Source organism: Myxocyprinus asiaticus, chromosome 47, assembly GCF_019703515.2.
Source record: "Myxocyprinus asiaticus isolate MX2 ecotype Aquarium Trade chromosome 47, UBuf_Myxa_2, whole genome shotgun sequence".
NCBI classification, from domain to species: Eukaryota; Metazoa; Chordata; class Actinopteri; order Cypriniformes; family Catostomidae; genus Myxocyprinus; species Myxocyprinus asiaticus.
Window position 1 is genome coordinate 7,746,007 of NC_059390.1, and position 15,733 is coordinate 7,761,739.

Sequence of the window (15,733 nt, forward strand, 5' to 3'; positions counted from 1 at the left end):
GTGTGAGCTCTAAAGGCACAGGGAATCTTGTGAAAATTGATGGCAAGATGAATGCAGCATGTTATCAGAAAATACTGGCAGACAATTTGCATTCTTCTGCACGAAAGCTGCGCATGGGACGCTCTTGGACTTTCCAGCACTGACAATGACCCTAAGCACAAGGCCAAGTTGACCCTCCAGTGGTTACAGCAGAAAAAGATGAAGGTTCTGGAGTGGCCATCACAGTCTCCTGACCTTAATATCATCGAGCCACTCTGGGGAGATCTCAAACGTGCGGTTCCTGCAAGAGGACCAAAGACTTTGCATGACCTGGAGGCATTTTGCCAAGACGAATGGGCAGCTATACCACCTGCAAGAATTTAGGGCCTCATAGACAACTATTACAAAAGACTGCACCCTGTCATTGATGCTAAAGAGGGTAGTACACAGTATTAAGAACTAAGGGTATGCAGACTTTTGAACAGGGGTCATTTGATTTTTTTCTATGTTGCCATGATTTGTTTTATGATTGTGCCATTCTGTTATAACCTACAGTTGAATATGAATCCCATAAGAAATAAAAGAAATGTGTTTTGCCTGCTCACTCATGTTTTCTTTAAAAATGGTACATATATTACCAATTCTCCAAGGGTATGCAAACGTTTGAGCACATCTGTATATATTATGGGGGCCAAACATGAAATAATAAATGCAAATGTAAATCCTGAATATATACTTGTAATATTCCATGGTGCGAGGAACGGTGGAGTTTTTGATGCCCCCTATTGTAAGATGGTGCCCACGTAGGGATTAGGTAAACCTTGCAGACTGCATAATATACGTTTAGGGAGCAACAGTACCTGTCAGTAATACTACACTGAAGATGAATAATACCATGAAATTTATCCTGAATTCAAATGGTTCCTTACCACATCCTTAACAGTTTTAGCAATAAATGCTTTTTGAGTTATTAGTTATAAAAATGTAGATCCTTTCGTATATGCTGAGAACTTTTCTGACCCATGACTTATAAAAAAGATTTTCTTTGATTATTTATCTTCTTTATCTTATCTGTGTTGGTTTAAATTTATTTTTATTTTTTCTTCACCTGTACTTGTCTTTATGACTCAGTGATTGTATTCATACATCGTTGGATCTGTGTAATTTTGTACATCTTATTGAATATTTATATTGAACCTTCTGTTTTTCAATAAAAAAAATCCAGTTTTAGCACAATATGTGGACTTTTCAGATGACCCCTTACCCACCATATAAAAGATTTCCAGCTTATATCATTGTTAAATTAACGATCAGGAACGATTTCACCATGACGCTGTCTGACCAGCTTATGGGACAAATAGATCAAATCAATTCGGGACACATCTTGTCATATTTAAATAAGGGACAATCCCGTATGAACGAAGTGTGAATGCAGAAGAAATCGAGAGAAATTGTAAATCGGGAGTACAGTGGGAGGAGGGGTGGACAATCGGGAGTGTTGGCAGGTATGCAATACAGATTTCAGATATCGAAACTTGAGTATTAAAGCTTTCAAACTGTATATCGGTGGTCATGATTGATTATTAATTAATAGTCTAAAAAATGTATTGTATTTGATGTTCTGTATAATATGCTGTAAAAATAAGACTCTTCATTTTTGGGTAAACTATTCCCTTAACAGCTTAAATGTGTTTTGCACCTTAAATGGAGTACATCCATTCCTACTTTATCTGTTTTGCTGAACCTCAAACATCTCTCTGTGATCTCTGCAGGACTCTAAGATCAGCTCTCTAGATCGCAGTCTGAGAGACCTGGAGGATGAGATTCAGATGCTGAAGTCAAACGGAGCTCTCAGCACAGAGGAGAGAGAGGAGGAGATGAAACAGATGGAGGCCTACCGTAGTCACTCCAAATTCATGAAGAATAAGGTAGAATCTCTGACTTATAGTGACTGCAGCTGTTTTGTTATGGTGTTGTTTCTTCAAAACAAATTGCCCATACGAGGACAAATGTATTTTATTGTCTGGGTTTGGATACTAGCAGGTGTTTTGCAGTATAATATTGACCCTTCTGGGATAGTTCACCCAAAAATGTCAATTCTGTCATCATTCCCTCACCCTCATATTGTTAAAAAGCTGAATGACTTGCTCTCTTGCAGAAAACACAAAAGGGACCGTCAGCCTCAGTCACTATTTACTTCAATTGCTTTTTTTTTTTCATACTATGAAAGTAAATGGTGTCTGAGTCATTCTGCCTAAAATCTCCTTTTGTGTTAGTCATACTGGTTGCATCATGACACCAGACTGTTTTATGTTTTATTACTATCACAATTATTTCAGACTTTTTCACTATTTAATTACAATTACTAACTTTGTCTTGAAGTAATGCAATGTTAATTTGATGTATTTTTTTTTACTTGTGTGTGTTTAAATGTTTTTGGTCTTAATTCTATTCACTATTTTTATTTTGTATCTAATTTACATTTAATTGAATTGCATTTTATTGTTCTTTTCATTGTTGCTTTTTAAATTTTATTTAACGCACTATTGGAGATAATTGGCTATATAATAACCGCATGGCTGTGCAGTGAACTCTGATTTGATGGTGCTTACGACACATCGAAATCGTTGTCACGTGAACTGCACAGTGACTTTTGATTGGGCGCAGGGTGTGCATGCCAGCTGCGTGGTGGGTGCTGATTGGTGGTTGTTGCAGTAACAGCGGCCTCTCCTGACAGGTAGAGCAACTGAAAGAGGAACTGGCACAGAGTGAAGCGCAGGTCGAGGAGCTGAAAAACCGGGCGGCTGAGCAGCAGCAAGAGGTCTCTGCCGTAAGACACCCAGAGAATCGGCTTAGAAATGCGCACAGCTCTGCTTCCCTCACCAGAGAGAGCAGCTCGCCCACTCAGATCTCAGATTCTTCTTATTCGTGTTATAATCAGAAAAATCCACTGACTGACTGGGACTTTAGCTCAAGGCTTTTTTGGCTGCAAGACAGTTCAGTCCCACACATAAAAATGTAGAGGATTTTCTGTATCTGATTTGGCTGATATTGTAAACAAATTATACAAGGGCTAAAATCATGATGTAGCCAAACCAAATATTCAGTATTTGGGGGGAAATGCAAAAGTTTAAGAATTGGTCATTGACCATAGACTTTCCCTTTAATCAGTGCATTTACATGCACTTTAAATGTTTGATTTCAGTCAGACTAAAACAATAATTTGTCTTTTTAAAATGTCATGTAAATGCTTTGGTCCTACTGAAATCGTACCAGTCAGACTAAAAGACCTAGATCATGTTTCCCTCATATGTAATATGTTCTATTCTAATGTTATTTAATATTGGGAAACAAACAGCCCTGGTTTGCCTTCAGATGTTCCTAAAGATTACTTGAATCAGCCTGATGAAAGGAAAACAGTATCTGTTATATACTAAACAAATATATTCACTAGAAGCACAGTCTCAACTCAGTAGAGTGGCTTACTCGTGGGTACAATCAGAATAATAAGCCCTATAGAAAGGTGTTAATTAAATGAAAGGCACAAGAAAAATTTTGAATTCCAAATGTTCCACATGCTTAGATGATCAAAATTAACTCGTAAATCCAAAGGATACTAATTATGTTTACTATTAATAAATTGCAATTATGTAATAAACCCCTTGGACTGTACTACTAGAGGGGGTGTTCTGTATTATTGGACTTCGAAGGTGACAACTAGGGTTGGGACAATATGTTTACCTCACGACTCAGTTCAATATACGAAATTAGGTTCACGGTTCGAAATTATCTCGATTTGATAACACTTAAATGATGAAGTATGGCAGAAAATATTGTATTTTTTGAAAAATGCTTGCGTAAAATGCACATTATTATTTCTCATCAAAATAATGTTCTTTAATAGACAATTGAAATGCTCAAAGTTAAATAGAGTTTCTCATATACCTTTCACTATAAGAAAAGATCACAAACAAATAACACTTCAAAAATAGTGGACTACATTTAGGCTGATCAGGTGCAGAACGAGCAATATTGCTGAATGTGTTTGTCTTGATAATCACATTTTAATTTAAGAAGTATATAAATTCTACATTCTATTAATTAATATAATTTTTTGAAATAAAAATAACTTTTTTACTTATCTAACTGTAAAGGATAAGAAAAAAAGAACATAAAGGATACTAAAAGTCACATTATTCAATGAAAGTAGTGCGGGATCTCATCTTTGATGGATACATATTACACGGAAAAAATGTTCCGTTTGAATCTCAAGCCCTTTTCAACAAAACAAGGCAATTTTCCAGGTATTCCAGTACTTAGATTTCTAATAGCTAAATTCAGACACTTTAAGCACTTCAAGGACCTTGAGTGAACTCTGTAAACAGTTTGGAAAAAAAGTGCAGTAGGGGTTAAATCAAGTGATAAAGAGATTATGATGTTTGATGGGTCATTTCATTTATGATCACATGGACAGAAAACTATGTTTCAAATTTCATAATATTGAGTTTTGCCTCTATGTTTTTCATGATATATTGAAATTCAATATATCGTCCCATCCCTATTGACAACCCTATGTATCATTTAGTGCCAGTGTAGTGAGCTGTCTCTGACACAGACTGTACAGAACAGAATATCCCATTTGAAAAAAGTCACGGGAAATATGCGCTTGGACACATTAAGCCATACAGTTGCAACACTTGACAGCATGATCAATGCGCCCCGTGGGTGAAGGGTGGGAATAATGGAAAAAGTCTGGGGCAGTGAAGGCAGCTAATCAAAAATATTAGCTTTAGAGTTTCATGTCCTTATCAGTGGCTGACTCTGGTCACAATAACAGTATCAGTGGGTGGTAGTGAGTCGAAGTCATAGGGTTTCTCTGTATCTACCTCGCCCTCTGATCAGGAAAGCAGAGTCGCCTGGTGCTGTGCCAAAAGATCGGTCGCCACTCTACGTAGACTCCCACGGTGTTTCACCCTCTCTCTCTCTCTCTCTCTCTCTATCTGTCTTTCTCTCTCTGTTATTTAGCGCTGGTTGTAGTAGAGCACCGAGCACTAATGTTCACAAGGCTTGAATCTCTCCCTTTCTCTCTCTTTGATTTTCGGTCTTTTTCTAAGTCTGTCTCGTCTTCCCTTGTGCCTGTGCACGCCTTTTTTCTCTAGGATGACTGGCAACCAGTAGAGTTACAGCTTTAGGCCGTGCTAACCTGCTACAGCTGCCCCAGTGCATGCTGTGAATGTGTGATAGTTAAATGTTTGTCTTTACTGTACATGTTGGTGATGAACACGTTAATGTCATAACTCTGTGTATATGGTAAATTCATTTACATTTTTCAGTACTTGATCCAAATGTGGAAAATGTAACTGAGCATTATGGAGTGTTATGTGTATCTCTCTGCTAACTTTCTTTGCCGAACATGTCAAATCTTTCTTTTAACAAAAGTTGCTTAATGCAACTTTGCCTGTTTGGGGTGTTTGATTCAGCAGGTCTGCAAGTTTGAGAAAAGTTAGATGCACATGACCTTAAAAAAATTTCTGGATTCAAGACAAGTTAAGCTCAAGTCAGTTCAAGTTGTAATTCAGTCAAGCTCACGTACAAGTTGTGACATAATGTTGATTACAACAAAAAATAATTTTAACTCTTGCTTGTGTGTGTGTGTGTGTGTGTGTGTGTATATATATATATATATATATATAGAAAGCAAAAATCCCGGTTACAGTTCGGTGTGAATGGGGACAGTCCATAAACGTTAAAATACACGCTGTTTCAAAAGTGTAGCCACAAGATGTAAACATTTATAAGTGTTAACATGATAAAATCAGGGTTTTATCAGCGTTTACCAGAAAACATGGTTTAACTTTACACAAATAAGGTTAGTAAGAGATTTTATCACACTAAAGTCATGTTTACACGGATAATGTTTACATCTTGCAGCTGTACTTTTGAAAAAGTGTGTATTTTAATGTCTATGGACTGGCCCCATTCACTTCCCTTGTAAGTGCCTTACTGGTATTAAACATTATTCCACAAATGCTGTTGATTGAGTTAGACTTGTGTTGAATCTGGAACATTCTCTTAAGAGTGTGCGACACACATGGCTATGCTGCAGTGTCAGACCTGTGGCAATGGATTTCATGCATGTACATCAAGATGTGTGTGCAGTTGTGTCTGTCAAAGAGATTTTAAAGAAAACCAGAGCTTGGAGGCCTGGTTTTGAGGGACGGAGGTTTCTCTAGAGTTCTCCACATACTCTGAGCTGACCGGCTGCTTGTCTCATTCAGATTGACCAGGTGAAACAGGACCTGTCCAGGAAGGACACAGAAATGTTGGGCTTGCAGACCAAACTGGAGACACTCACCAATCAGTTTTCAGACAGCAAACAGCACATCGATGTACTCAAAGAGTCTCTCACTGCCAAAGAGCAGCGTGCTGCCATCCTGCAGACTGAGGTAACAGTCATGATTTAGTCATGAAATGAGATCTTACATCACTGTTAGATAAAGAAAACTTCTATCTTTTTTCAGTGGGTATATTTTAAAGTACATTGGATTACATTACTCTCAGCAGATGATTTTGTTTTAAACAAATTGACACACATTTAATTCGAGACACTGGAGAAAGCACACTCATTAAATAAATAATGTCAGGTACACTGGAAAGGTAGTTTGGAATGCAAGTTACTTGTCAGTAACAATTAAAAGTCAGTGAATACAAATTTGGGTGAAAATGTTTGGTGAAAATGCTTCAAATGAAGTAAAGATTTTTTTTTTATATTACTATTGAAAGTCACATTAAAACTGACTAGGATGCATTTTACCAGACCTTCGTCATTTTAGTTTTTTCAAATGCCTTACGTAGCCTATAGATTTAGCTGTTTTAGCCTTGTCCCAGACCCAGACTTTCAATATTAAACTATAAAAATCCATGATAAAAATACAAATTAATAGATGTTTGAAACTATATTAATGTAAACAAAGAGTTACATAAACCATTTATTTATTGTGTGAAAATTATTTCTGTAATTTTTTTCTGTATTTCTGTAAAGTTTCCAACAGTTGTGGCATTATTTCCATTACTCCAAACAATTTTGTCCCTTACAAAGCTTTTTTTAACAGTTAGTGTACCTGTCAACCAAGTCGACAAAAGTGTCACGCTTGAAATGAAATATTTGTCATGTGATGTTTGGAGGAAATGTCAAGGTAATTATCAGTGTTTTTATTTGGCATTGTTTCTAATGAAACTACTTTTAATTTTTTTGAAAATATTATTTAATTGTGAGTGTTCTGGATACATAAAATGCCAGTTATGAAATTAGATTCAGCAAGATAAGTATTACATTTTATTTCAAAAATGTAATTTCCAACATAAATTTTTCCATATATATATATATATATATATATCACACTGTTGAATAATGGATGAAAATATATATATTTTTTGTTGTTGACATTTTGTTGTTTTGTTCTAGAGAGGAACAACTAGTTTATACTTGTGTATAAAGAATATTATTTCCATGAAGGTTTCTTGTCTGACCACAAGAGGACACTGTTGTATTAAACAAGTTTTCGATCTGATAAGTGAATGAATGAATGGCCTCTTTGTGTGTGCTTTTTAATTCTGCATTCAGTCTATCATCACACTTTTTTTATAATAATCCTGTGCTACACTTGCCAGCATTTAATTCATAGAGTTGACCCTAGAGTTAATGTGCCTTGGCTGGCCAATTATTTGTGTGTTCCTGTACTCTGTCGTGAATAAGTTTTTTTTTAATGTACATTAAGTGTCAGTTTATGCATTTGTGTAATATTACTGGCTGATGAAATGGTCTGTAACATATCCGTGTGTGTTTCAGGTTGATGCTCTTCGTTTACGTCTAGAAGAGAAAGACACCATGCTTAATAAAAAGAGTAAACAGATTCAGGAAATCTCGGAAGAGAAAGGCACGCTCAGCGGAGAGATCCATGATCTCAAAGACATGCTCGACGTCAAGGAACGCAAGGTCAACGTGCTGCAAAAAAAGGTAATGGCTGTGTATGCATTCGTTAACAGAAATGCGCCCCTTCACAGGGAAATTCCACTTCTTAAACATAGATGGCACTGTTAGGCTGAGTTTGACGAGGTCTTACGATGCTGGCGCAATGCTCGAAACCAGCCTCACCAAAAATCCCTCTGTGTAAATTTATGATTTCTAAAAGTAGGGAAAAGTTGTGTTTGTGATGGCGACGGAGTCTCCTTTTCTCAGAAATGACACAGGCAGTTAACCTCAGTCTAAAATGGGCCCCTTTTTAAAAATTCTTTCTGTGTCTTTCATAAGCATGCAACAGCTGTTTACTTGTACCTTTATTTCATGTTGGATATACATAAAGCTGTAACTTTTGCCTTTACAACTGGTATAAATTTTCATCATAGACATTGTCGGTGCAACTTTGAACTTTATGTCACAAGATATACAAGATCCTTGACAGTAGTGTTAAAGTCAATGTGAATTGCTGAACGCAACCAAGTGTACTTATGTAGTGTGACATTATTCAGGTCAATTAACAAGATTAAAGGAATATATCTTGTTTAATGCATGTTAAGCTCAATCGACTGCATTTGTAGAATAATGTTAATTCCCACAAAATATAATTTCGATTTAAGGAACCTATGATGAAAGTGAATGGGGCCAGTCCATAAACATAAAAGTACACACTGTTTCAGAAGTATAGTCTCAAGACATAAACATTATTCGTGTTCATATGACTCAAGTGTGATAAAATCTCTGTTCTGCATAATTTTAGATAATTTTTGTGCTAAAATCGCTTATAGGTTTTATGGCATTGTGTCATCATGGCAACAAAGTTGTAATATTGGATATAACTTTATACTGATAAGGTTATTATGTGGTTTTATCACACTAAAATCATGTTAACACGTGTAATTTTTACATCTTGCGACTATACTTTTGAAACAGTGTGTATTTTAGTGTTTATAGACTGGTACCCATTCACTTTCATTGTAAGTGCCTTACTATAACTTTCCATTGGGGATTGATTGGATCTTGAAAAGTGAGCATTCAATACCAGAATAGAGCCAGACCGAATGACAGTTGCTAAAACAATTCCTAAATAGCTATTTGGCTATTGACATTATCAAATAGCCTGTGTGACACCAGTGGAAAAGGAAAGTTGTTTCAGTTGGAGAGCAAGTTATTATATTTTGATAAAAGAGTACAACTGTGTTTTTCTTTGGATGAACATTGAGCAGTGTGTCATTCCCAAAAAGACCATGAATGCACATTAAAAAAGTAAATAGGGTCACCTGAGTTTTTTATGTTGACTTAAAGTCAAAACTGTGGCTGACATTTTTGAGCTTATCATGCAGTGCAGAACACATACTGACGTGTACTTCCCCAAACACCTAGATACCAAAGCACGTTTCCATGGTGACCCATCAGGCTCCCACATCCCTCTGACTGGTCCTCTCATGAGGCAATGCTTCAGTGGTCACATTTGACTATCAGTTTCAGTTTTTCTAGGCTGAGATCACAGGCTATGCAAACAGCCCCCTCTGCTGTCTCATTAATCTTGACATAGGGGTAGTCTGACTGCACAAACCCCACCACGAGCTCACCTTTATCGGGAAACAGGAAGTTAAGCTTTTCTCTGATGGAAATTCCAGGGATAATGTTGCAAATCGTGGTCCTAAGATCATTATAACCTATACCATATGTTATTTTATGACAGAGTTACTACAGTTTCTTAAACAACTGTCATCATTTACTTATCCTCATGTTGTTCCAAACCCATATGACTTTCTTCTGTGTGACACAAAAGGAGATCTTAGACAGAATGTTAGCCTCAGTCACCATTCATTCATTCTGCAGAAGAAAGTAAGTTGGGGTTGGAACAACATGAGGGTGAGTAAATGATGACAGATTTTTTTATTGTTGGCTGAACCATCCCTTTAAGTAATTTGCAATGGATATGTTAAAGCTCTGTTTCCATTGCATGTAAACGGGTCACACTGATGAAACGGCATTTGCCTATTAACGTTCGACTTATTGATTGGGGAAGCCAAGCCCAGATTTGATCAGTTTCACAAATATAAAGGTATTCTCTCTCAGTCTCTTATCATTCTCTGGTCTATCTTTTTCTCAGATTGATCTCACAGTGAGACTGGAAAGAGTAGGTCGACTTTTCTTTAGCTAAAATCGGTCTATACTTATCATAATTCATAACACTGCCCCCCGTGGCCAAAGCGGTAAGTGTTGTTGGGTGTATGGGCACATGAGAGCTCCATTTTCTGTGTGTACTGTCCGCTTAGGGGCACCAAAAGCAAGACGTGAAGTGAGTTGTTTTCAGCTGTACATGCATTAGTACAGTGGAGAGAAATGCCTGTTTTATGAAGTCTACCACCCAACCCAACCCAAACCTATGCCTAACCCTAACCGTTAGTGGAGCAAAAATGTAATGTTAGAGGTGAAAATGCAACGTCCTAATCGCGCTCGTCACTGATTATGTGATCGCGATTAATCGCTTGTCTCGACACGGGATCCGAACCCTGGTCTCCCCGGCTGCTGACGCGATGTGCTTCCGGGTGCACCACAGGGATAAGCAATCAAACTTGAACCGATGCAAACATATCTGATAGGAGATCAGAAACAACATGCCGACCTCCCGTGTGAGCATGTTGCTTTTTCTTTCCCCTTTTATTCCTCTTATGTCATTATAGAGTTTATTGCTCTTCTTTACCTTTTTCTGTCTAGTTTTTCATTTTTGTCCTTCTCTGTCTCGTCCTCTTTGCTTCAATTCACAGTTAGAGTCTGAAAGCCTCTCAGAGTCATCGGGGGCATGGTGAAGTTCTTTTTTTTTTTTTTTTTTTTCAACCAAATGCTCTCCCAAGCCACAGAAAGAGAAACATTTAGTTTCCATTATAGTGCTTGAGCCGTGCTGTATTGCCCCAGAGTTGTTCCTAATGGCCATAACACATTGAGACTTCTCAATGGGACTTCTTTCTAAATACACTGTTCATCGCACAGGTCATACATGAGAAAATGAGAGATTGTACAGAGGAAGCAGGATTACATCCAGCAAGGAAAAACAACCGCATAAATATTCTTCTTAAAAAAAAAACCTTCTGTCCTTTAATGGGATAGTTCATCCAAAAATGGAAATTCGGTCATCATTTACTCACCCTCATGTTGTTCAAAACCCATATGAGTTTCTTTCTTCCTTGGATCACAAAATAAGATGTTAGGCAGAATGTTATCCTCGGTCACCGTTCACTTTCATTGTATGAAAAAAAAATTATGCAATGGAAGTGAATGGTGCTTGAGATGAACATTCTGCCTTACATCTTTTGTGCTCCACAGAAAACAGTAATACAAGTTTGGAACTCTATGCAAAGCTCCCTTCCTAGTCCACCCAGGTCATTTCTTTCGATCGTTCATAAATATGTTAACATATGACCGCCAATAGTTACAATTCAGCATTAAGCAACTTTGTCCGGCCAAATTTTCTCATGCATACCCTAAAGAGGGTGCCTACCCATTATGACTGATTATAAATGGATTTCAGGTGGAAAAAAAAGGCTACAGAGGTGTATAATATGGCCCCTTTTAAATAAGCTACACTGATGAATCTAATAGCATTCTTACGTTAACGCTTACTAAAATGCACTTTCCTGAACTGTGTCTGTGTATATAAAAGTGTGAAAAGAATAGATATACAGTATCCTGTGAAGTATGCAACTTCTAAGAGGAGACCTAGCCTGAGCGTGTTTTTTTTTTTTTTTAAATCACCCATTTCTTCTTTCTCTGGCTTTCCTTTAATATTTGAACATAATTTGACTCCCTCTCAGAACCGTTTGGCTTTGTGATTGTTTTGCTAGTGGCTCTGGTTGAAGTGCACAGCTCTTTGCTTTCTCAGTGGCACTGTTTGCCGCCTCGGATGTGAGTGAGTACATTTTGCACACAGCAAGATGTACCTCTTCCAGTGGCCGTTTAAAGTTCCGTTCTCTCTTATTCCCTTTGTTTATACTCAGTGTTTTGTGTTTAACCCAACACTTAGCCTTTAACAGTCTGGGAAATAATGATAATGTAATTTTCGACTGTCAGATAACGTGGCAGACAGATGCGCCGTGTAAAGGACCAAACTAAATATTGAAGACAGCGGTTTGGATGCGAATTCTTTTACAAGTTCATGGCAGGACAAGCTGCAGAAAATAACATTTGTTAATGCAAGGAGGGGGGAATACAGGACACAGTACAGCAGGACTTGCTCAAGTATGTAAACTCAAGTCAAACATCTTGACGGAGAGCAGCTCTCTTTGGCATGAGAGGGTCGTCAGAGATGCTTCATCTTACGATTAATGCGCTTTGAACGAAGAGCTTCACGCTTGCTACACCTTTTAAAGGGATAGTTCTCCCTAAAATTAATCTAACTGGAAAAACATTCTGGACATTTTGAAGGCTCCTTTCAATGCAATTGATGTCGACCGATAGGTTTGTGTTACGAACAGTAATACCGAAGTCTTCCCCTCCAATGAGCTCTTAACTGTTGCAACTGCATCATTAAGTCAGTGAATTGAATTTGTATCACTTTTCATGATACTTTTAAGGTGCTTTTTTGTCCTTTTTAAAGCTTGAAAGCTTCAGTTTCCATTCTTTGCAATTGCTTGGAAAAATTTCTCCTTTTGTGTTTCACAGAAGTGATGACAGAATCTTCATTTTTAGGTGAACTATTCTTTTGAAGGCTGGTTCAGAACCCAGGAAGTGTGTGTGCACCCCCCCACCCCACCCCCCTTTTCGCCGTCTACGGGTGAAAGAAGGCTAACAGGCTTAGCACCAGAGGGAAAGCCTCTTAAACAGAGCGTGTCGTGTCTGTGTTGTGATCTTCTTGCAGAGAAAGAGCCTCTTACTTTGTTTGCTACAGTCCTTCAGTCGAGAGAGAGAGAGAGAGAGAGAGAGAGATGGAGAGAGACACAGGCACACAGACAGAGAGAGCAAAGTTTTGCAAAGAGGGCACATGCTAATAAGTGCCTTGTGTTAAAATAATGATAAACCCCACATCAAAAGGGCAAGAGACTTAAGCCCCTAACAGTCTGATGCACAGAGAGAGAGAGAGAGAGATAGAGAGTCTTTTGACTTAATTGGGGAAAAGAAGTTCTACAGAACTTTGTAATTAACAGACACTTCCTTCTTGTTTTTCTCCCTTTCTCTCAAATTTCAATTTTAATTGGCAAGATTGTTTTAAACACATTATTGCCAAAGAATCAATAGAAAAAACAAAACACAGTAACAGTAAAGTAAGGCACCTGTAATTGTAATCATAATAATAATCGTAACAATTCACAAAATACTTTAAAATAGAACATTGATTTTTGTTTATTAACTTTAAAAACATTATATCATGCAACATTCTATTTTCTGAGGGTTTGCAGCTCTAATATGATTTTTTTTATTTGAATTTGGTCTTTTTTGAAAATATAGAAAATTAAGGAATTATACAAAATCTCTCTTTGTGTCTGTGGGTTTGCAGAACGCAAAGACTGGCATCGTGCCACGTACCTGTCAGGTTTCACCCACTCAGGTGCCAAGCACATCACACTCATTTGCATTCCTGAGCAGAGTGCATGTTGAACGCCACCCCTTCATCTCAGTAAATACATTGACTCTCTCATGTACACAGACACTCAGTTAGCTAGCCATTTAACTCAGGACATACCATAGACTTCTATGGACCTGTTTCAGAGCATGTGATGACGTGTTTCCGCATTATTTAGTAGTGTAAATCTAGCAAGCTGTTTATTTTCAATTATTTCTTTTTTATTTAGTGTACATTTATAATGTAATTTGTTTTGTTATATTACCCTAACATTAATAGTAAAAAGTAAAAAAACTGTTCAACACTGCTGCGATGGGTTTTCAAATACAGCTGCTGAGGGAGTGACAGTAAATTTGGCATCTTTCTTACTTGATGCAAACACAAAAATAACATTTGCTGTGGTCTCATTCAACGATATAGACGTTTGCCCCGCTATGGTGTACTTCCACGTTCCAAAGATGGAAATGTGAAAAATGTCTATTGTTTTCATATAAAGATAATTAGTGGTGCTTGTGTAGGAAAGTATCACTATAGCTATTGCTTATAATTGGGTTTAGGTATTAAATTAGAAATATATTGCATACATTGACACTTTTTCTTACACATAGATGATGCTCTCTCTTTTAATACACTTCTGCCAACATTTTTGCTTAAAAATCTGCAGGAAAGATTTCCCCTCCCATTGCACCAGTCTGTGGGTTTGACATGTTGTTTTGTTCGTCTTGCACATTGCTTACAGTTCTGATGCAACCCGCTGTAAATGCTAAAATCTTTTCACTGTGTGTGTGTGTGTTTTGTTTGTGTTGTCTTGTTGTGTGTCGTGTGCCTCTCTATCTGTTTCCAGGGTTCACACCACACTGACAAGCAGCAGATCACTAAGTGAAACAAAACACCTTTTAATAATTCAGACAGCCCCCCACCCTGTCTCTCTCTCTCTCTCTCTCTCTCTCTCTCTCTCTCTCTCTCTCTCTCTTTACACACACACTCATACACACACTCAAATCCCTTTAAGTCTCCATGCGTATGGATCTCCGTGATGGGAGGCTGCTCTTTTTGTCTCTTGTCTTTTATCCACTCGCGCACACACACACACATGGATCAGTCGATGAAATGGGCTTGGCAAACTTGTGTGTGTGTTTGTGTGCGTCTGTCTATATATGGAATGTTCTTCCTCCATTAGAAGATTGTTCAGTTTTACTTAGTTAGTCATCCAATTCCAGATTAACCCTTCTCCCAGAATTCCAACTAACACTTTTTCTCTCTCTGATGTAATTCTTAATGGAATGATTCACCTAAAATGGAAAATTCTGTCATCGTTTAATCACTCTCATGTTGTTTCAAATCTGTATACTAACTTCTGTGGAACAAAAGAGGAGACATTTTGATGTTTACATTGCTCTTTTCCATTCAATGAAAGTGAATGGGGACTGAGGCTGTCAACATTCTGCCTAACATCTAACAATTTGAATTTATTTGGCAAGTGTGTGTGTGTGCGTGTGCGTGCGTGCGTGCGTGTGTGTGTATATATATATATACGAGGTCCCCCTCGTGCCGCCCAAACAGTGCCAACCCGCATCGCTACTATTCTCACCACAATTGTACAGAGCGGTTATCTGAGTTACCGTAGACTTTGTCAGTTTGAACCAGTCTGGCCATTCTCTGTTGACCTCTCTCATCAACAAGGCATTTCCATCCGCAGAACTGATGCTCACTGGATGTTTTATGTTTTTGGCACCATTCTAAATAAATCCTAGAGACTGTTGTGTGTGAAATCCCAGGAGATCAGCAGTTACAGAAATACTCAAACCAGCCCGTCTGGCACCAACAATCATGCCACACTCCAAATCACTGAGATCACGTTTTTTCCCCTTTCTGATGGTTGATGTGAACATTATCTGAAGCTCCTGACCCGTATCTGCTTGATTTTATGCACTGCATTGCTGCCACACAATTGGCTGGTTAGATAATCGCATGGATGATTGTTGGTGCCAGATGGGCTGGTTTGAGTATTTCTGTAACCGCTGATCTCCTGGGATTTTCACACACAGTTTCTGCAGATGGAAATGCCTTGTTGATGAGAGAGGTCAACAGAGAATGGTCAGACTGATTCAAACTGACAAAGTCTACGGTAATTGTGGTGAGAAGAATGCTTTTCTGAGATGGGGGTTGGC

The 15,733-nt window shown here is 37.8% G+C and overlaps 1 protein-coding gene across 2 annotated transcripts in view; it reads left to right on the forward strand.

Annotated features, from left to right (window-relative positions):
* Window positions 1–15,733, forward strand: part of LOC127436651 (ELKS/Rab6-interacting/CAST family member 1-like) — a 300,135-nt gene that overhangs the window by 54,597 nt on the left and 229,805 nt on the right. Inside the window, exons 5-8 of one of the 2 annotated variants that reach the window (XM_051690929.1) lie at window positions 1,752–1,907; window positions 2,717–2,800; window positions 6,258–6,425; window positions 7,829–7,996. In XM_051690929.1, coding sequence (XP_051546889.1) covers window positions 1,752–1,907; window positions 2,717–2,800; window positions 6,258–6,425; window positions 7,829–7,996 — 576 coding nt within the window. The remainder of the gene's footprint in view (window positions 1–1,751; window positions 1,908–2,716; window positions 2,801–6,257; window positions 6,426–7,828; window positions 7,997–15,733) is intronic. The other variant, XM_051690930.1, reaches the window with a different exon arrangement.